Source organism: Denticeps clupeoides, chromosome 15, assembly GCF_900700375.1.
Source record: "Denticeps clupeoides chromosome 15, fDenClu1.1, whole genome shotgun sequence".
NCBI lineage: Eukaryota > Metazoa > Chordata > Actinopteri > Clupeiformes > Denticipitidae > Denticeps > Denticeps clupeoides.
Window position 1 is genome coordinate 8,334,608 of NC_041721.1, and position 23,790 is coordinate 8,358,397.

At 41.0% G+C, this 23,790-nt stretch overlaps 1 protein-coding gene across 4 annotated transcripts in view; it reads right to left on the reverse strand.

The window, feature by feature from the left end:
- Positions 1–5,122: 5,122 nt before the first annotated feature.
- Positions 5,123–23,790, reverse strand: part of ano2b (anoctamin 2b) — a 42,090-nt gene continuing 23,422 nt past the window's right edge. For all 4 annotated transcript variants that reach the window (XM_028954862.1, XM_028954861.1, XM_028954863.1 and 1 more), the window contains 9 exons: positions 20,445–20,556; positions 20,087–20,144; positions 19,904–20,004; positions 15,709–15,857; positions 12,916–13,068; positions 12,750–12,802; positions 11,747–11,928; positions 7,517–7,622; positions 5,123–6,191 (listed from right to left, as the gene is read on the reverse strand). In XM_028954862.1, coding sequence (XP_028810695.1) covers positions 5,856–6,191; positions 7,517–7,622; positions 11,747–11,928; positions 12,750–12,802; positions 12,916–13,068; positions 15,709–15,857; positions 19,904–20,004; positions 20,087–20,144; positions 20,445–20,556 — 1,250 coding nt within the window. In that variant the 3' untranslated portion in view covers positions 5,123–5,855. The remainder of the gene's footprint in view (positions 6,192–7,516; positions 7,623–11,746; positions 11,929–12,749; positions 12,803–12,915; positions 13,069–15,708; positions 15,858–19,903; positions 20,005–20,086; positions 20,145–20,444; positions 20,557–23,790) is intronic.

Here is a 23,790-nt window from a genome sequence, read left to right on the forward strand (position 1 = left end):
AAAAAAGGTGGTAATTTCCTTGATCTTATGTTAGCGCTTAGTGCAACGTTTAACGCATAGTGCTGCACTTTGTGCCAGTTTGAATATAGTGTCCAATATACACTGCTAAAGAAAATAAAAGGAACACAAAAATAAGACACCCTAGACCTGAAAGAACATAGTTGAATGTGCTGACAACAAAATAGCACAGTGGAAATTATCAATGGAAATAAAATTTATCAACCCATGGAGGTCTGGATTTGGAATCACGCTCAAAATTAAAGTGAAAAAATACACTACAGGCTGATCCAACTTTGATGTAATGTCCTTAAAACAAGTCAAAATCAGGCTCAGTAGTTTGTGTGGCCTCCACGTGCCTTTATGACCTCCCTACAATGCTTGGACATTCTCCTGATGAGGATTTAGTCCTCCCAGACTAAAGCATCGGCCAACTCCTGGACAGTCTGTGGTGTAAAGTGCTATTGGTGGATGGAGTGAGACATGATGTCCCAGATGTGCTCAGTTGGATTCAGGTCTGGGGAATGGGCGGCTCAGTCCATAGCATCAATGCCTGCTGAGGTCTAGCAGTGTCTTGCATTAGGTGCCGAACCTCACCAGCATATGGTCTCACGAGGGGTCTGAGGAGCTCATCTCGGTACTTAATGGCAGTCAGGCTACCTCTGGCAAGCAAATGGAGGGCTATGCGGCCTCACAAAGTAATGCCACCCCACTGCCAAACCGGTCATGCTGGAGGATGTTGCAGGCAGCAGAATGTTCTCCAGATGCTAGTCACCTCTGTCACATGTGCTCAGCGTGAACCTTATATATATATATATTGGAAAGAGAGGGTTACAACAAAATATAATGCACTGAGGAAATGTCCATTTTAAACACCCCTTAAGGTATCCAGTGTGTCTCAACAAGTCAGGTCACCTGGACACCGATGGCAGTTTGGGTGGGTGACGGTATCAAATGCAGTGAAAGCGTCCTCCGGCTAAACCAGGTGTATCATTGCACTCATGCACACTTGGGTGGGACCTCTCTGAAGTCTTCGTTTAGACCTAAAAGAAGCCTGCCCCCACCCCCCTCCTCTTTTGTTCACGGGGACCTTTATCTTTCCTTTACATGTCACACCCGTCTGACACTGATTGCGACTGCGTGGAGGTGCACTGTGATGTGGGATTGTGTGAATGCATGTGTGAGTGTGAGAGGGAGGGGCGAGAGTGAGAGCCATAAAAATTAAGGGAGGAAGAGGAAAGGGGAGAAGCAGGTGGCTGCTGTATTGCCATTAAAGAGGGAGGCGGGTGGAGGGGACAGCAGTGGGGTCCTGTTTCAGTGCGTCTGCTCCCCCAGGGCAGGGACATGCCTCAGTGTCCAGTGTCTCAGACTCACTGATACTGGCTGCATGTTGTCCTCTGCCCATACACAGTCCAGAGCCACTACAATAAAGACACAATAAAGAATAAAGATATAAAAAAGATCACACCGCCAAACAATTAGAAACAACATGATAAAAAATTCATTCTTTTTATGACAAGCAGATAGAATGCTGGCAACCAGTCACTGATGGTGGTCTCCAGCACGTTCAAACACGCTTCCTCCGCTTATGGTCAATGCACAATGACTCAGAGGAGTGTGTAAACTTGAATTTCATTTTAACAGGCCCACTCTCTTGAAACAGGATCACATTAATGACTGTGTTAATGCATGATGAGAGGGGGAAAGTAAGGGGACACTTAATAGTGATCACTTGAGACAAATCAGGTCATCTCTAGGTTTTTGTTGAGTCTGTTCAGGAATGCGCCACAGGCTGCGCTTACATGCACACAGGCACACACTGTAGGATTTTTTTTTTCTGTGGTGTAACTAACACTTTACACCATGTGAACTGCTAGTGGTTGATTGGGGCCGCCTGGAAGGAGGTTTGGAAGAGGATCCGGCTCTTTCACCTCTGATCCCCAAACACAGTGCAGAGCAATCGGCTCACCTTCGTAAAGTCAACAAATATGAAGAGTCAGCACAGAAAATGAAACACATTATAGAAATTGTACTGATTTGCAGACAAACACACGCGAACACGCAGACAAGTGTGTGATACATATGTAACATAATGTAACATATGTAACCACTAAGTATGTATTTATAATGTTTATACATGCAAGACCTAAGCCAACCCATGATCTAAGCTCAGTTATATAAATATGTATGTATATATGTGTGTGTGTTTTTGAAATAAATAATTTCTATGTGCTAACACGACACACGTATATGCACACACACACACAAACACACAAAAGACTAGAATTGATTGAAAGGACTAAATAACACCACTGTGATCTTGGTGAAGGACACTACTGCTCATGGGTTTGGACACACCTACTCTCGCCACACTTTACCTTCATGGCTGCTTTGTGCACTACTGTCATCATCAGGAGCAGCTTCATGAGAAGCTCAGTAACACGCTGGCATCAGGGCTGTGGGGAAACTATCTTTATGGCCTTAACTTAGGCCAAGACTGTGAAGCCATTACATCTGAAGACCAAATGTAATATGTGGTGTTATTTTCATTTTTTGTTTACTAGATACATTAGTTTTCAGTATTCAGATTTGCTCTAAAATGTACAAATTGTCAGAAACAAATTTGACTAGTAGCGTAGCTCTCCTTTTCCTTCCTTTGACGCTTACACACACAGACACACACACACATCTGCAACGAGACTGGAAGTCTGCAAAGTGCCTCGCTGTGTCCCCTGACATGCTGCATTCAGAGACTTACTTCAAATGTTCCCCCCTTTAGCCCCTCAAAAGTCCTGCTACATTACCATTCTGCACTCAAGACGTTTCAATGCCTGCCACCTAACCCTGAGAAGGAACGCCCTGAGGGACTCAGCGGGGCAGGTTTGTGACACCAATCCCTTGCTGACTCCTCTCTATTCTCCCATCTGCCCCAAAACACTGGTTCCTCCTCTCCTCTCCTCTCCCCACCCACATCTCACATTAAACCCTGATGGTATGTGTTCTTTTCATTTGGTCTGAAGATATGGACACATTTTATCTCTCTTCCAGGCTCCGAAAACCTATCATCACCTATAATTACGGGCTGCAGTCGCGCTAATTGTTTTTAAGGCAGTTGTGCGGTAAGTCCAGCGTGAGAAACAGAAACGTGTAAAGGACGCGGTCACATGATCTGAGCTCCTGGCTGTTGACAGGAGACATTTGTTGAGGCAACACAGCGGAGTAGGTTGCAAAGCTAAATGAATCCGGCATATCTGTCTATCAGGTAGAACATGGCTCTCTGTCATGACAGGTATTGCGCTGGTGTATCCCATGGTTTTGTGCCAGGTTTTAATGTTAATCTCCCAGGATTCCACAGGGCTTAGAGAAGGAATGAGGCCTCTGAGTGAGGAAAGTGAGAAGACATGTGGTAAGAAAGCATGAAAGGTATCTAAGGAAATGATTCAGTTGCCTTATCTGGTCCAACACAGTTTAGTGAAATAGTCATGACCACCAGAAATAACAGAGGTGTTGCAAAAATACACAGGAAAGTCAATAAAAAGAGGGTCAAGCTTACAATCATTTCTGGCCACTTTTGAACTGTTTAACTTTTACCCCATCTTTCACTTGTTAAGCCATGGGACATGCAAATTTTCCCCCATGGGAGCCCAATTGTGTAATGAAGCTTTATGTATCTTCCATAGGGTTTTTTGTATTCAGTGTGTCCTGAGCCTAATCCTCTTTTGGCCTGCGGCGCAAAGCCCCAGATAAATCAAACTCCATTGTGGCAGATGAGTCTCGGGAGAAAAAGATCAAAATCCTGTCCTAGAAAAAAAATAGGCATGAAACATTTGGAGGAAAAAAAAGGCAAGAGTCCCACATTACAAGACGGAACAATGCTCAGAAACCATTATCCTCAATCGACGGGGGTAATTTTCCTCCGTTTTTTGTGAGTCGGCAACATTTAAAAAGTTCTGTGGTTCACAAGTGGTTCCATTTGTAATGTGACTCTCCCACAGTAACTACACATATGCTAGGTAGATAAACAGATAGAACTAAGCATGTGGCCTTAAAAAATTTAATTAAGCCTATACTGAAAATAGTAGTCACTTGCCATTATAAAGGTCTGAATACAAAGTCAATATGCATGTAATTGGGATTAGCAGCTCATTTTTATTTTATGAGCTTTAAGTTTCTCAAACAAAAGCCACGAGTACCTGCTACTCTTCTGCTTATCCTGAAACACAATGCTCCTTCCATGTCACTAAGATTATGTTGACAAGAAACATAATAAAGGCAACAGGTTTGAAGAAGGTGAGAGCGATTCAGTCACATGACTATACAGACACCATGTTCTTACACTAAGGATCAAATTGGTCACAGAACATATTCCTCTTGGACATCTGGAAATGTGGAAACTGCACGATTTGTACATATCAATGTTTGTCACATGATCTCCATGAACGTGGGTATGGGTACTGCTGGGTGCACACAGCACCCTTACCCTACCTTCAGTTGCTTGTTCAAACGACAGGGCTTCCTGTCATGGCACAGATGCTGATGACACTTTATCTCGGTGTATGCTTTGTAACAAACGTTTTGTACAAATTTGACAGTATATTTTTAGATGTATATTTTTACTAAATTTATCTCTAGACATAGAGCTTGTAAATGTGTTTTTTTTCTATTGAAAAAGCCATGTCTATCAGTATTGCTGACTTTTTGCCTTTGAACTTCACCAAAATGCTAAATAAACAACAACAAAAAAATTGGCAGTGTATTCCTTTCATTTTCCCCATAAATTATCCCATGGATGGCAATTATTTCATATTTATCCAAAGCCAATAGCCAAAATTCTCTCCATTGTACCTTGTGGCACTGTGATCCCTGGCTGAAGAGGAGGCAGAACCAGCCTTCTCAGGTCTCCAGGAAGTTTTAATTTGCCGAGGTAAGGAAAATGGCTATTTAAACTCTATTTAACACTTTTCAAATTAGACAAGTGAACTGAACTACAATACTTCAACATATCCTGAAATGTAGTACCAATCCCTGACTGAACTTTGTTGCACTGACCTGACGTGCACACACACACACACACACACACACACACATTCACAATATATATAAACATATAAACAAGGTCACAGGGTTGCATCTCACTTAAATTTATATATCATTTTATATAATACATTTCCATGTTAATAGTAAACATTGCTTATCTTGTGGCTTATTTACTTGATTTAATACATTAATTGCTCTATTTAACCAATATTTAACCAGAATGAGACAGACCTAAGGTGACTGTGAAAGGCCTTATCTGCTGCGTTACACCACAAAAAAAATCATAAAAAATGTGTAAAAGCAGTTTTACGTGTGTTCAGTTTTGCAGGTTAGGTTGCACTGCTTTCTCTGACATCTCCCAAATGTGGCACCCCACTTTCACACAGTTCAAGGAAAGATCTGGAAAATCTAGAGAGGAATGTCCTTCCTCCTGAATGTCCATGGCTTTCAGATTTGGATGCACATATGATTGCCTTTGCAATATGTTTTCTACGGAAGCCATCAATGCCTCGCCCATTAAGGAAGAGACCCAAATATAGAATAAAACCACACCATCCAACACGTAGGTAACGAGGGTTACAGGAGCCAGGTCCCAGCATGCCCCTCTCTTTAAAACCCAATCTTCAGACATCATTCAGATTTACAGACAACTTGACAAAAACAAATGACTTTCACCTTGTCCCAGAGCATTGCTTCGGCAGCTCCGGCTGACATTTAAAGAGAACTGAACTGCACATCCAGTGCCAAAGGCCAGCACCAGACCCAGGACTGTGTTCAGACGTGTATTTGAAACTCTTGCTCTCGTTATTACAGCATTTTCCTCACACTGCAGTGTGCCTGGTGGTCTCATGCCAAGGGGACACAGACTCCTGCCTGCTGAACTGGCTGAAGCTGGCAGCCCGCCCACGGGGTCGGGGAAAGCAGTGGTCCCCGTGTCCCAACGGGGGCTGCTGGAGGGACCTCTTGTTTGAAGGAAAAGAGGAAGCTTGACTGACATCCTTTGAGAAGAGACTCTGGATTAGCTGTAGCTTCTCCTTCTCCTCCCGTAGAAAGACGTCCACCAACATGGCCTTCTCCTTCTTCTGCTGTTCGCTAATGTTCTTGGGAACGTCTGGGATCACCCAGTCAACCAGCACACTCATAAACATCACCAGGTTCTGGGCACAGAGACGAAAGTCAAAGTTATTTTCAATCATTGAAGTGCACTCTTTTTAAACTTAGCACAGCACTAGCTGTGTGGTATGTTTGCTGGTGTAAGGTCAATGGGAAGATGTCGCTTTCTCATCCTGGATCATTTTAAACCTGCATGCATTGATATCATTAAAGACTGTGTTCTCTGCGACAGAAATAATTCCACTTAAAAAAAGGTAGTTGGTTTCTCGAACTACCAAGCAGTTCTTTCTTTTTATATTTATTAATTTATTTAAATCCCAAATGACACTAGTGAACAAGCCCCATGCCAATAATCAGCTTGAAAATAGTTCCTTAAATAGTTCCTTCTGTGTCCCCTGTTGGCACTTTATGTAGCCCAGTTTGTGTCGCACACATGCACCCTATGTTGGTATATAACTTAGTTTAATTGTTCAATACACGTAGAACCAGGTTCCCGGAGAAACGTTATTTCGTTCCACTATGTACTGTCTAACGCGTATATAGCTGAAATGACAATAAAATCAACTTCAGCTTCAGCTAAACGTTCAGCCTAAACATGTCCAGTTTCGTTTTGTTTATTAGAACACCGCTTATTGCAAGATGTCATGCTTCTGAGCCTCACGTTTCACCCCGTTCAGCATGACACCAGGCCTTGGCGTGATTTCTTTTAATTTTCACAGACTGGACCTCAACTGACTTCTTGAAATATTTCTTGCTCTAAATCTGGGTCTTGTGCACAAATGCACATGCCTGATGCGTGAGAAAAGGCTTGTTGTTCAAACCTCTTCATAAAAGTACTGTCTGTAGATGGGAAAACTAATCAGCTGATGGGGAAAAAACCTGGTGGGTGTTATGGATGTCATCATGGATTAATTCACTCTATAAAAATGGGTTACAAGTGAAAAATATTAATGAGCTCAATATATCAGTATGTTGCATTTTTCTACTGACATTTCAGCGTTCTATTACTGAACAAAAAAACACATGGTTCTCTTTTTATACACGTGAACAGAATTATAACCTGTGGCAAACCTTGCCCCACATTGCAATAGTTCAACTAGGACCTCTGGACCTATGTATTCTGTGCTGGAGAAAATGGGAGAAAATCGTGCTACATGTATAGGTTTAAGAAGGTGTTATTATGTATAAATGTTTTATATATAGGGGTAGGAGTGTCATCCCAAACATGTTTGGTAATACCAGGGTCCATTTTTCCAGTTATTTGTTTTGAATTGTCACAGTATACCTCTAGGCTTATATGTGCAGATAAAATGCAGATAAACTGGTCTCAAGTAACAGCTACTGCAAGCATAAAGCAGATGATTTGTACCTGGAACAGAATGACAAAGCCTAGTCGCGCTGCCAGTATAGCCCAGTAATGTTTGGAGAACTGGTAGGCATCAGGGGACCATGGTGGCTCCCTGTAGTCTTTGTATCTGCCAAAGGAACAACAATCAGTGGTTTAAAAAAACACACACACACACACACACACACACACACACACACACACACACACACACACACACACACACACACACCAGATACCTGTTTGGTTGTTTGGCAACAAAAGTAATTATTAAATCAAAAGACATGTATTCAAGAATGTATTCAGTGAAAAAAAGTGGATCAAATTACAATTGACATTTCAGGGTACAAAATGGACAGAAGGTATAAAATAAAAACAAACATTTCTACAGCATTATACAGAACTACACATGATACTTAAGGTGTCATCTAAGGGACAAACGACAGAAATTAGACCTGGATTTGTAAAGACACTAACTTCCTGTCAGTGCAGTAGAAAAACTCGATATTGCATCTTTTATTGGGACTTGTATTTAATGGCAATGTGCACGTCCAACACATCATTAACTGCAACCATATTCCAGGCCTAAATGTAGGACTATGTTGTTGAGGCTCCAGCGTCCCAATAATACCAAAATAATACTAAAATTACGCACGCTATTGCAAAACTGCATGTCATTCCAAAAGTACAATAACATTATATGATGAGGTAGAAGAAAAGCATGCAGTATTTTTCAAGGAAAAATGGTAGGTCATGGTCCAGGGTACTTTCATTCCAACCCACTCCAATTCCAACTGACCCCATACCTTACTAATATATCGAGAATTTAAATCTCATTCAGTTTTTGGAAGAAAATAGCCATGGTACTCCAAATGAACACTGCCATATATGAGTAAAAGTGTGAATATGAGTTTAAATGGGATAAAAAAAAAAAAGATAAAATGCCCATAGTTTTCATTATCTATACTGAATTATGGGAGCACAAACAGAATGTCTGCAGAGGGGAGCCTGTGATTTCATTGCCATATACAGTAATCCATCTGGAATGTGAAAGAATGGCTTAGATTCCCTAAGACAACCAGCCATCTTCATTTTGAAGAAATGATCCCTTGGGCAGAGACTCCTTGTTTGGCAGTGCACAGCCTGAAAAGTGCAAATAAGGAACTGGCCTGGGATTATTCGTTTAGTGTATTATACCCCCAATTTTAGTTACAGGGACGAACACAAACACATACCCAAGCACAATCTGTCATGCAAGGATGCATGCATGTAGACACACACACAACTTGACATCCTGCTACCATTTGGGCCTCTGGGGAAAAGTTCTGCAAACAGAGGTTAGGTCATTCCCACCCAAACCAGCTTCCTACAGGCTCCCCTGATAAATGCCCTGTCTGGGACTCCCTGACAGAAACAGATCAGATACCAGATCTTATGGCCAAATCTTACACTACCAACAACCTCGATGTTTACTTCCCCTGCAAGGCAGGAGTTTCACCTTGTTCCTACTACCCACCCTAAATCACAGAGAATATTACCCTCTGCTTGGAGAGTCAGTTCTGACAGATCACTGTGCTTCCCGTCATTAGACCATCCAAAAAGAAGCATGTCACTTACAGAAATAATGAACACTGCACACCACTCTAATGTCCACATTAGCAGCAGGCACAATGTGCCTTAATGCAAGGCTAAATGTGAGATGTGCAGTATAATGTTATGCATGAAAATCATAATGAGCCTGTACTGCACTGAGTTGCTTGTGTCTGGATACACACTGGTTAAACACCTTATCCACACAGTCTTTCAATCTTATGGTATTAAAATACATAAAAACACAGGTCAGACTGTGAGGGCATCTCTTGTGAACAGCCCTCTTCAGGCCACCCCTCCGATTTCCTCTGGGCTCTGGCTGGGCCGTTTAAAATGTAATTTTCATCTGGTGAAGCCATTCTTCCATTTCTTTGGATGTATGCATGGGGTCATTGTTGTCCATTATCTTCTCTTCTTTTTAAAGGCTGTCTTCACAAATGTGTAGTTTTTATGATATAATATTCTAATAATACTTTAGCTTGTTTTGCTCATATGCCTTTATACTGAAATATGAGTAATGTAGTTAAAATGTGGTGCGTATTGTGATATTGTCAATAGAAGTTATGAATTACATTCATAAAACTTTTGGTAACGTGTCACAAAGGTTATTGAAATTCTGTATTATAAAAGGAAGCACCACAAGCTATTTTGCCCAAACAGTATTATCTCAAACTTTTATTTGCCGTATTATTGAAATGCCAGCTATTGTTAACACACCGTCTCAAAATGATACTGGCAAAATACCACGGCAAACAATAAACAAATTTAGTTTTTTTACTGTTGGATGAGACAAAGGGATAAATACAATGAAAACAGGCAAAAACAACACAAAAAGTACACCCATAATGCGACTCACACAAACTAAATTATGCTGTTCACATGAGTCTCATCACTGGGGCAAATTAAATTTCACTTTATTACAAACTGAAGCAACATTTTATATAGTGTAGCATAGATATCATTGCCAACACCAATTATCTAGTGCTAAACCAAGTGCATCATACAATTCCCAGCCACTTCTAAGCATTTAGGTCCTTATTAAGAGAGGAGATTTCTATTAAAACCATACAAAATGCTAGTCCTGCCTAAGTGGCACACAGCACAAGCAATTGTGGTGATGTATCCCCTAGGGCTTCCCTGAAAAAAACTAAATATTCCATTTACAGCTTACAACTTGTGCTGACACAAGAAACTAAGTAAAGTATTGCAGTTTGTATGACTGCCAGCATGAAAACTGCACTCTGAGAGCTCTGCCATTCCACGGGTGTGGACATTTGCATTTGTGAACCACAACCAGGTAGAGGTTCAAATAGAAACAGGAGCAAAAGAAAAAAATAACTAAACAATTTATAGAAAACCGCATTTTGAACAGGTTGTTCATCAACTGACCCAAAGTTTAAGACCATAGCCCCCCATAACAACTAAATGGGTCAAATAACTTTGTAGAGAGTAGCCCCACTGTTCTTGTTGATCACTTTGTTGATCAAATTCGTTTAGATATACTTAATGCAATTATTTCCACGAGGCTGGAACGTTGCGACATGTGGTGAAGATATCTTCATGAAGGGCATCCATGGTCTGGAACTGATATCTGTTTTTGTAAACTTCACCTGCTGTCAAATATTCTTAATGAGATTTAGATGAGAGATATTATTCTCAACAGATGGGTGGTAGTAGCCTAGTGGGTAACCATAAGCCCATAAGTCACAGGTTCAAACACCACTTGCTTTCAGTGTGTCCCTAAGCAGGACACTTAACCCTGAGTTGTTCCAGAGGGACTGTCCCTGTAACTACTGCTTGTAAGTTGCTCTTGATAAGGGCTTCTGCTAAATGCTATAAATGTAAATGTTAATTCTCGTGGAAGAAACGCTGACAGGTGTGTTGTTAAGTGAAGTGTCCAGTGGAGCCTCCTCCATTGCACTGTGTAGTAAACATCATAGATGGGATCTTCTTGTCATGCCATCAGGATCATAAAAATCGTAAAAAAAATAATTTAATCATCAGAGAATAATTTTTTTTCCACCATTTTATGTCCCATGTAAGTTTGTGGCATGGGAGAAGTTGTGGCATTTGAAGACTTTTTTTATTATTTGGATGCCGTGTTATGGTTATTAGGCTTCAGTCAGCATCAAGAAGGGCCTTGAGGATCTGTTGCATCCTCCAGCTCAGTGCATGTGTTTTTTGTCTCATAACTATAAGGATCTTTTTACATTTTTTAAATCACTGTCTCTCTCCGTCCATCCCTGGCAGCAATGTTGCGAGAGACCATGATTGACGAATAAGAGACCACAAGAGATCAAACCTGCATACCAGTAATTTTCCCCCGGTTTTTGTCCAAATGTGTATTAGGCAGTAAGGGAACAGTCGGTTCTTGATCCTGATGTGTTGGAAGCAGAAAAAGAGTAATGTCCTAATTGACTTCAGATGCCAGCCCCGTAAACAGAAGGTTGCCGGTTCGAATCCGCCAAGGTGCCTCTGAGGTGCCACTGAGCAAAGCACCGTCCGCACACACTGCTCCCTGAGCACCTGTATTGCTACCCACTGCTCACTAAGGGTGATGGTTAAAAGCAGAGGACACATTTCGTTGTGTCACCGTGTGCTGTGCTGCAGTGTTTCACAATGACAATTACTTTCACTTTTACTTCAGATTTCGGTGTCTCCTACCTGCAGAATGTAACCTCTTTTGGGTAGTTGGAGACCACAGGCGCTGTGCCTGGCTTTAAGTTGCTGACATTGAAGTAAGAGAGGGTGTGGTCGATGAAGCCGTACATGGTCCCTGTGTCGCTGTACATGTACTGGTACATCAATCTTGGGATGAAGTCAGAGGTGAAAGAGATCACAAAGGCCTGTGATCAAAAAGAGCAGATTAGAACCTGGTAGAAGTTTTTACAGATACATTTCTACAGATCACACTGTCCAACAAGGATCTAATAAACTTTGGTATGACATGTGCTATGTATAGCAGATATTATGCAAGGATCTTGTTCATTTTAAGAAAACCCAAAGTCCCACTAAATTTTATATATGGCTGCAAGAGTACCACTGGACATCTCAGTCCCCACCAGTCCTTATTTTCCTTTCTTCAGGATCCAATCTTATTTCCATTAAAGCTAAGAAGGTGAAAAGCCAAATGGAGGCCCTGAATGTCTTTGGGAAGGAGTGGTTCATCTGGGAATAATGCTCTTCACGGTTGCTTTACATTAACTGCATCCATGGATCAGACTTTAAGAGGCATGAGGGAGAGCAGGCATTTTAAATCAATTTCAGATTATCTGATCTCACTTCCAACTCACTTGCTCCATACATTGCCCTTTTCACCTAATATACCATTAAATGTTGTACAGTAATCCTCCTTAAACACCCAGAAGGGTGGAAGAGGGGGAAATCCCCTTCGAAACACCCTCCTGCACCTCACATTAAGCTGGTTCCAGGATCTTTCTACATGGCTCTATGTTGACCGGATTGCACTAGTTTTTACTGATACAAACAGGGCAGGCATTGTGACCTCCCTAAGGGACATAAATTTAGCATGGTGTCTCTCAAGCAGAGGTCCCATGATGGGAGCAGTAGTCCCAATGTGATTTGTGTGGGAAAGATGGCATAGGCAGTCTACCATCGCTTGGTTGAGGGACGAAAAAAAAAAAGATTAGATGGCAATTTGACTCACATTTATAATCACTGAGAACTTGCCCATCCCGCTAAGGATATTGTACCAGATTCCTAGAAAAAGCAGTAGACAAGAGGAAATGTTGCAAGGAAAATGTTTATTTATGTTAATCGTGAATGAAATACATATAGAAGGTGTACACTGGTGTGTTCTAAAAGTCAGGTACCAATATCTTTAGCTCGGATTGCGTCTGGTCGTCGCAGCTCTGTGACAAACTTCTTGGCATCCAGGCGGATCTCAATGACATTGTTCAAAAGGGCAAAGAGCGGAGCCAGGGGGAAGGAGGCCACAAACAGAGAGACAAATCCAAACTGAATAACTGTTGGTGAAACAAAGAAAACGCGATCATATAACTAGATGTTGCATTAATTCTTTTCACTGAAAAATAAATATAAAATAAGTACACACTCAAAACTCATTTTCTATTTTACACTTAACACTATGGCACAATTTTTGACTTGACACAAGGGTGGGGCTTGATCACAAGTGTTAGGTCAAAGGTGTCCTCAGGCACATGCACACGCTTTACTATAGTTGTTTCTTTCTTCTTTTCGAGCAAGTTAGAAAATATTGCCCTGTATGTTGATGTTGAAGAGTGGTACGAATGTCAGGCCCACTAGATGACCCATCAGAGCTAAAGTGGAGATATTCCATCTGCAATTTTGGTTTAGTAGAGTATGTGGTCCCAAGATGTCCATAACAGATATCCCATTTGTGATGTCAGCTGACACACACATGAGGATTTGGAGTATCTTTAAAAGTCATGCAACCACTAGTAAGATTACATCATGTAACCACCTGATTACACATGAAGCCCCTGTGATGTATTTTCATCTCACTTTTCTTCTGAGGTAAAATATTTAAATCCTGCACTCAATCAACGGCCTTTGGGACTGACATTCTGTGACTTAAATTGGAATTTTTTTTTTCATTTTGAGAATGAAACGACCAAAAAGTAGAGTCTAACCATTAATCACAGTGCCACACCATAATGACAGATTGAGCAATTTGACCACTGAGTATGCCACTGCATTTTCCATTCTGTGGTCTCCCAGCAAATCTAGATAAGACTGGATAAGTTTCAAAACAGAAGCCACAAACCATCTGCAAATCATCACATTAATTCTTTCCATAATTTGTTTCCTACCAAGCCAATAAAGAACTGAATTGTTCTTTAAAGGGCACAAAGTGGGATTCATTCCAGTGAAGCCGAGTCATATATGAGGGATGAATATGATGGGTTAATTTTAGGCTAAAGGTCCTGACAGCAGAGTGTTGATGAGGTTGGGCAGCTCGGCGTCCAAGTGACCACACTGTGCACCCAGTTTTGTTTTTGAGGAGAGAAACAAGGCAGGGGAGGATGTGGACACACTCCATCTGTTAACACCAACAGAAACATCCTCTTTTAAATATAATGCTGGGTGTTGGTACACAGTCTGTTCCGGCTGCCTCATCCATGCACACAAATCAGAATCCATTCTCATTCTGCCGGCTGATCTATTTTGGATGATTCAGTGTGCAAGCACATCGATGCACAAACCGAATGACACAAACAGTTCAGCCATGTGAACGGAGGCATCTCGTGGCATGGCCCAAAACTTACAAGCATGAATACCATTCACATTCACTCAAAAAACAAATCCAAATGGCCAAAAAGCCTAGAGCGGTTTAAAACAGCTGAATATTTGTCAACTAAACAAACACAATCCTTGTGGGAAAAGGTATTTTGAGCTGAAACGTGAATGACATTAATGACCAAGTGTTTTTTATATAAATGGCCAGTAGTCTGCAACATTACACCTTGATTTAAGGGCTGTCACACTAAATGAAAAAGTAGTTTTAGGGGTGCAGCATATACTCCGCCCCCTAATGACATATTTTTGACATGTTAACGACTTCTAGTGAAATTCTAATTCCTCATCAAAATACGCCCTTTGTTGATGGAACAAAACCGTTTACCAAATGACAACATGTTATGTCAGGATATCACATATGTTGCCCATATCACATTGTGGGATACTTACAGACCAAAATGTATTTTTCTGTTAAAACTAACTTTTACTACTGCATTAGGCATGTCATTGGTTTCTTACCTGACAACCAGAGAACATGTCAGCCCTGCCTGACTCGGGTCAGTGGTTCAGTAATGTTTTGTTATAAAATATTATAATAATATTGGCCTGACAAGGCCTGTCAAGCAGCATTCCTACACACACAGCAAAGTCATTAAAACTGGGTTGTATGTGACATGTTTTGACACTGTTTTCCTTCTAACTGTTTTTTTCCCAAAAATATTGTAATCATGCAAGCATTCACACTCCTGCAGTCACAGAGGCGCAGCATTTACTCATTCATGAGCTGGATCTGAGACCTTACTGAGATCTTACACTAGTGCCCCTGTCAAGGCAAGTAATTAAAGCTGAGTAACAAAACTGTGTGTGTGTGTGTGTGTGTGTGTGTGTGTGTGTGTGTGTGTGTGTGTGTGTGCGTTGATCTGCACTGTGATCAGGTTTGCGTAAACATAGCTTAACACAACACACACACAGGGCCTGGGAATCCAAACCAGACGTCACTCTGACATCTATCAGTGTGGCCTCCTTTAGAGTGGGTTAAACCAACAGATCAGGATGGGTTTGGCTGGGCTGCACTGGGCTGGGACTCCTCAGTAAGGCAAGACCCAGCGTGGGTGACGAAAGTCTTAGATTAAGACTTATATGAAGCACTTTAATTTCTAATTGTTGTGGTAAAATTTAAATGGATGGATCTGCTGCAACCCTCTGTTGCATGCACTGCACGGAGGACTCAAGCAGAGTTTTTCAAAACTGATGGTGATATTATCCCAGTGTCATCGGGAAACAACCCATTGAGTGATGTGAGTTGTTACAGAACAAGTTAACAGTCAGCCACAGAATTTTTAATTTGTCTCAGGTTTTTGAACCCTCTCAGCAACAGGACTCACTCATCTCCATGTACTCTGGTGTGAGGCCATTGAAAGGCTCCAGGCCGTAGTCCAGGACCCACTGTGGCCGAACCCGGCCCTGCTGTTCTTCACTTTCTGAGGGGGCCTGCTCCTTGTCCTTCAGAGTCCTGTACAACTTCTTCAGTTTCCTGCAAAGTTTCAAACAAATTGATCATAGCAACCTGTGAATAACATCTGAAATATGCCATTAGTCTCAGTAATAAATGTTGGAAATCACTTCTCAACCATAACATTTTAATACTACAACAAAAACATGAAATAAGTGGCTGTAAAATGTTACAAAATATTTCCATTTTTTAAAAATGCATAGAATCACTACTGGAAAGACGTTTTGTTATTCTGTTGGGGCAGTTCCTAAAATACAGGTTTACCCAATTCCTAAATGTATAACTCTTAGTCAGACTCTCTTAAAGGGTTTTTCCATCCCCCAGAGCATGTTTTGGTAAGTAAGTGAAGATTTTGCCAATAATCTTGCTTAGTAGTAATAGCCCAGGGGGTAACAGTATGAAACCCAGGTTCAAACCTCTCTTACTACCATTATGTCCCTGAGCAAGACAAACCTGAGTGTTTCCAGGGGGACTGTCCCTGTAAACACTGATTGTAAATTGCTCTGGATCAGGGCATTGATAAATTCTGCAAATATAAATCCATTGAAACCAAGGTATCCTGGAATTCCTGGAGTATATCTACAACCCACACAGACTCACATCTGGAGCCATGTATACAGATTATTATTATTTTTTCCAAACATTGAATATGATATGTTTTGTCTGAGAATTTATTCAAAACTGGCAGCCCCAGTCATGCTACATTTGTATTTTGTAGTCGAAATTGCCTAGATCAATCTAATTTTAATTATGGTCAAATAATTACAGTTTTAATGTTGGACACACTCAGTTGCATCTCCGGTCCCGCGGTAAGACTCTGAAGACATAGGGCACTGTTTTTGAACTGATGCTATGCGCTGAGCATGGACTTGTTTGCTAGTGCAAAGTCATAAGTAATTATTATGTCAGATGCTACTGTTTCAGCCAAAAAGGTGTCTTAGACATGAAACACAACAGCTGCAACAACATAAAATTCCTCCCGTCACAGTAATACACGAAAGACAACTTTCATCCCTCAAAATCATTGGCTGGGGCTATGAAGTGTAAGATGCCAAAATATTGTGGCAGCCAAAAGAAAGTCCATCCCACAGTGTAACAAGAGGTCACACATAAACCGAATAAAAGCAAAGTGGACATTGTGTTGCTCCAGAGGCCAAATACAGAGGAAGAAATGGCCCATGTGCTCCTGCTGCCTATTAATGCTTCCCAATAAAACCTGCTAAATGCAACAAATGTATTATTTAAAGGCTGAGAACACATGCCCTGAGCATGTCATTACTATTTAATGCACTGCCTTTGTGTGACAACTCCTTTACTTTGGTCACGTTAAAGTACTTGTTTACCAGCTGTTCTAAAACAGTCATAAAACACACTCACACACACACACACAGACAGATAACATAACTAACATGTGAATGCACACTGCAATGTACATAGCATGGAAAGTGTAAATGTGATCACCAAAGAACAACAAAGAAACGAAATCACACGTGCCCGCAAGTGCACATACATTAGGAGCACACACATGACAATGAAAACTCTATCAGGGTCAGTGTGAAAAGCTGTTACAAATCATGACACTGTCCAAACCAATAACATACATACATATATGCTAAGTTGTATTCATATATGCTAAATTTCATATTTCATTAGAATATGAATATTCTTATATTTCGTTAGAATATTAATATTTTTTAGAACATGTTAATATGACATAAACCCAAAATACATTACCTTTAAACTAAAAAAGAAAATGGGTATATTCTGCCCAAAAATGAAGAGGATTAAACGTTTCTTTTCTACAAAATGTAGTTTGGTGGATTTATGGTGAGGGGGAGGAGAGGAAGGGTAAAAATATCAAATGTCAAGAACGAGTCAAACAGAATTTTTTTTTTGATTGCATGCGGCTCAGATCATAAGGAGAATCCCTTTGATTCCATTTGATGAATATCTCTCAGTCCCCCTCTGTCTGTCAAAGCCAGTCGCCCATTAACGTATTCAAATAGTTATGAGTAATTTTCTCCACTGTATTTCCAGAGAAGAGAACAGTTATTAGGTATAGATATTACAGTTTTTTTGTTTGTTTTTTTTTACATTTACATTTGTAATGGTGTATAGGTGACCTGGTGCAAAACAAGCCAGTTCACAAGAACTGAATTGGATTTAATGTGAAACTCATCTTCCAGGTTACTTTTAATCAGGTAACTACTGTGCTCAGGTTGCAATAATTAAGTGGCCTGAAGTGTAAACAAACACGGTGCATAACTACAAAAACAAATAATTCACACTACAGTAACCTTTCCCGCACGAACACAAATACAAAAACACACAATGACAGTGCTGTCAGGGTTTTGCTTTTGATGGCTGAGAAGGCCTTTGAAGGTGCGCCAAAGAGCCTGACGTATGATTCATGCTCCTGTGTTGGCATGCTTACTACCATGCACACATGCACACACACGCATACACACACCGGTACAATCCTCAACAAAATCGTAAGACTGGGGGAAAGTGCACCAGTGGATTGTAACCAGGTTTAAGACTATAGCCTTTAAAAGATAGAATCTGCACATAAATTTGGCTTTCATGTCAGCCATTCGCAGGCACAACCTTCTTATACCAAAAAGCAAAAAAGCTTTCTGTCTTTGAATGTGTCAGGATTGTTAAGCTGCACAAGCATGGTCCCTCCATTCTTTCCGGCTTGAAACAGGTAAGACAGCTTTTTACTGTTTTCAAAAACACCCCAAAAATTTTCACCTGGACTGAGCCAGAGGATCCAACAAGCTGTCTGTAAAGACACATGCCAATCCTTAAAATTTGGCATATTTGTTATATTGCCGTGTGAAACAAGGATTAAAAAGGTAAACAAGTGTGTGTTCTTCTGAAGGACATGTTTCTCTATGGAGAAATAGGTTAAAGAGGGATTTCCACTAAAGGACTTTGCAGCATTTAGGTCCATTCCACTACTCTAGGGAAATCACAGCCTAGATTTCCCTCTTCCTATCTCCTACACACACAGACACACACAATCACAAATGCAATACCATTGCCACTTTCTCCGTCACTCACTCGTTTGCTATTCATGCATATTTGGTGTGTGCATAGATGGCAAAAGTATTTAGTGCCTGAGGTTCAAAAGGAAACAGAGATCACATAGTTGACCATACGCTCCATCTGCCTAAAGGCAACTGTGTGGAATGTGGGTGTGTGTCCAGATGAGTGTATGGGTTTGTGTTTATGAATGAGCTGGTACAGATATGAAGTAATGAAACTAGATGAATGCACTTATCAGCCATAACATAATGACCAGGTTGAGTAAAAAACTTTTATTCTCTCATTACAGTGGGACCTGGCAGTGTGTGGGATACATTTTGAAGTTGATGTGTTGGAAGCAGAAATTCATTGCGTGAATCTAAGGACAAAGGGTCAAATTGTGATGGCTAGACAGTTGGCTTCTAACATGTACAAAATGGGTGTGATGTTCCTGGCCTGCAATGGTCAGGACCTATGGAAAGAAACCATGGGCTGCCGAGGCCCACAGATGCATGGGGGAGCACAGGCCTGTGAATGTAATCTGGTGTAATAAAAGTATTGTAGGTGAAATGACTGTTCTGAACACAGTGCATTATGTTTTGCTGTGTATGGGGCTCAAATAATGTGCATAAGATGGCCATTCAGACAGGGCAGCAACAGGCATTTTTCATTTCACAAAAAGAAATCACCTGTGTAAACATGCACACTAGTACTGGAATGTGAGGTTTGAAAGACATAGAGATGAAAGATGAAAATATTCTGATCTGGAGATTGATGGAAAGTGCTTTATTAGAGCTGTGCTAGAGATTTCAACTGTACAACTGGACATTGACCTTAACCAGAACCAGACCTGCGATGGCTCCCACTTTTATCCAGTTTTATAAAAAGGAGTTCAGGACTGTTTACAACAAAAAGCTATAGAGAGGGAAAAGCAGGGGCAAAAAGTAGAAAGAAACTCTCATAGTAGTATAATAAAGAAGAGGACATGAAAAGATTGAACTGTGTGTGTGTGTGTGTGTGTGTGTACACAGACTTACGGAATGCCGATCTCAAAGATGTTATTCTGGATCAGCTGTTTCCCCAGCATGATGATGCTTAGCTGAATACACAACTCTATCAGACAGCCTCCTGGAGCACACTACACACACCAACACCCAAATCAGTTAACCCTTACAGTAACAACAAACATATATGTTACATACACACACACAAGGACTCACCTCCTCCATACGGTAGTCATTGAACACATAAACGTAACCTCCAGGCCGTCCAGCAAACCTGTGACAGGAAGGAGGTCAGCAATGGCCTCACCTTTACAGGGCATCGAAACCTTAAACCTTAAACATGTCGTTTATTGTTACTGCAATGAACAAATATCTATGTGGGAGAGAGAGAGAGAGAGAGAGAGAGAGAGAGAGAGCGTCCAGTAGAGGACATTTTCTTACAACACTTCAGGCATCTCTTAAGAGTGTCTGCCTTCTCCCTCTCAGCTTCATTCATCCACTTGACACACTTCCCAGCCACATCTCATCAACATCTCACCCTAACTCACAACAAGGAATAAAGGCCAGCACACACCTTCCTTTGAAGAAGGCCACATAGAAAATGGGGGCGTAGGCGTTCATGAATTTTAGAAGAAAAGCCTTGAGAATCAGACGCTCTTCAAAGTTGGTCTCTGTTTTGGGAATCTCTGGAAATAAAAAATATCATCCATTAATAATAAAATGACTATAACCGAGGAATCACTGTCATTTACATCGATTAATTTGCAAGATTTACAGTAACATCAAGACATATCAACCTTCAAACCATTTCTTCTCAATCCAGATCTAGAATAGTATTCAGGACCCTCCAGTCTGGCTTAATAGACAATTAAAGATTGGGACAGGTTTTACATAATGTTGGTCCTCCATGAACAGGGTTGAGAAACACAAGTAAACAATTTAGACAAATCATACAAATCAATTATTTGATTGAAGGTCACATAGGAAGTGTCAATTACTGAGTTTTTAAACGACTGGGTTTTAAGATGTTTTGTGATGGTGGAGGTGAAGTAACAGCAAATTATGGCAAGTCTGAGATCTGTTGGTCTGTATCACAACGAATAAATCATAGCAGCAGGCACATTTGCATGATATAGTGACTTTTAATGATGAAAGAAACAGAAATAAAGAAAGAGCCAAAACACAAGAACAAATCTTCTTAAAATGGACTAAATGGAAAATTAGGGCAATTTGGACTGACAAGACATCAAACTGGCACCACCTGGTGGGGCAGGAGCACCACAGTCTGCTGGTGTCCCAGGAGGAAGAGGGACCAGGCATGGCTGTTTGGGAAGGGTGGGCTACATACGTCGAACCTAATGAGTGACACTAATGTAATCATTGGAGAGACATCTGAGAAACCAAGGAACCAACTAACACCCGAGTGGGTCCCTAAATGTCATACCCCTTCCCTGCTCCTCCCATGGTTCTCTGCTGTGACTGAATATTACTAATAAAGGATTAAACTCACTACAATAGCAAAGCAGCACAAAATAAGGAGAAAAATAATAGCAAGGAAAACAAAACTTCCTGGTCATTTCAGATGCTGACTGACATTATTCGTCCAAACAGTGTTAGGAAGGAGGCTACCAGTGACCACTGATACCAGCCCCACTATATGTGGTCAGACTTGGAGAGTGAACAGCTTGTTGGGAATTATGACTTATTTAGGCAAGACAGGAAGAGGCTGGAACTTGTTCAGCCTCCAGGGGCATTCATTTATTAAAGCCCCTCTCAGAGACAACTTCTGTGATGGACAACTGACGTGTTGTGTGTTTCCTAGCTACTCAGAACTGGCCACGATGAGCCCCATCAAATATTCATAACAGAGCCGAGTGCCAGGCTGTGAGATAGAGAGGGTTCTTAGCTCTGAGGAAAGGACAGATTAAGAAGAGAATGATTCTCAGACAAATTTCACTTAATTTTACATGCCATATAAAAAAACCTAAACATCAGGATATACCGCGGGGTCACAGGATCAAATGCTAGCTGTCATTACAATAAATATCTCAACTTTTGGGACCCCTTTCATGTAACAATGGCCATTTTCCAAAAGTGGTCTAGTAGCATAAACAGTAGTCTAGTAATCTCCAAACTAGACTACTGTAACTCACTTCTGGCTGGTCTTCATTTAACCACTACTCAACCTCTCCAGCTGATCCAGAATGCTGCCGCATGACATGTTTTCAACCTTCCCAAATTCTCCCACACCACTACATTGTTACAGTCCCTCCGCTGACTTCCTGTAGCTGTCTGCATCAGATTCAAAATATTGATGCTGGTCTACAAAGCCAAGGAAGGGTCAGTGGCACCCTCGCACCTTGACCTCTCTGATCCTCCAGCACTGCTCGACTGGTACCACCATCTCTTAAAGTACTCTGTCTCGGATACTTGGGAGGTGGAAAGAAGTTCCACTACATGTTAGAACAGCTGAGTCACTAAAGATCTTGAAACGCAAGCTAAAAACCTTCCTTTTTAGGAAAATACTTCAATTAGATTAAAAAGACCTCTTACACACACACACACACACACACACACACACATATACTTACAGACTAGATTAAATGGAAAGTCAAATGAATTAAAGTGTCATTGTGAAACACTGCAGCACAGCACATGGTGCCACAACGAAATGTGTCCTCTGCTTTTAACCATCACCCTGAGCAGAAGACAGCCATGACAGGCGCCCGGGGAGCAGTGTGTGGGGACGGTGCTTTGCTCAGTGGCACCTCGGTGGCACCTTGGCGGATCGGGATTCGAACCGGCAAACTTCTGATTACGGGGCCGCTTCCTTAACCAGACAGACTGATCTTCTGTAAAAAGTACAGGGATTATACTGCTGAGGACTGCTGGAGTAAAGTCATTTATTATAAAGTCCTTTCATCTCTAATGAAGCCCCTTTCCAATTGTTTGGGGTATCTGGAAAAATGATTGTCTGGAGAACAAAAGGTGAGCACTACCATCGTGCCAACAGTACAGCATCCTGAGACCATTCATGTGTGGGGCTGCTTACGGGGCTGATTACTAAAAACCAGAGTCGACATGTTAAATGTCTAATCTAAACGGCTTATTGTAAGACTAATACATCAAGGCCACAAAACCACATCACATGCCATTCATTATATTTGATATTGATAGGATAAAAGCTCTCCAGAGTTTCCAATCCTGTCTGTACTGTGCTGTGGTGTAGAACACTGCATAGTCTGTTGTTGTAACATGCCTGAGTGAATATATGAAAGTTTTGGCCATCATGCCCATTTACAGTCATGTTTATGTTTGAGTGAAATATGCTGTACAATGTTCAAGCCATGCACTTGCTTACAGTTAAAGACTTTTGAAAACCACATTGATTCTCTTTGCGCAGTCCGTTAAAAAAGTTGAGCACAAGATGGTGCCAGAAATAGCATTCACTATGGCACAAATAAAGAGCATAATATTTTACAGTAGACATCATTTTATTACACATATGAAATATAATGAAATAATTACACTAACAAATTATATGAGCCTCTATGGCCATTGGTAAAGGGAACATGAGGTTGTAGTTCTATAAATGATATTAAATAATAGAAGAATAAAAAGAAGACTACGACCTAAAAACGAGTTAGTGTTTTACCATTGCTTGTCTGTATTAATATGATGCAGCGGTGAGACCATGGTTATCCTATATAAAATTGATGGCTAAATATTCATGGTATAATTACTTATTGTTTCTTTTGCATGCTCAACGTGCCATTTGTACAAACACACCCAAACATGTGTTGCCACTTAGCCCTGGTATTCCTGCCTTAGATGATCAGCTTGCGGGGTCAAAATAGGGCCCATTAAGTTTTGGCCACCATGCCTGTTTATGTTCATGTCTGAGTGAAATAAAGTCATGC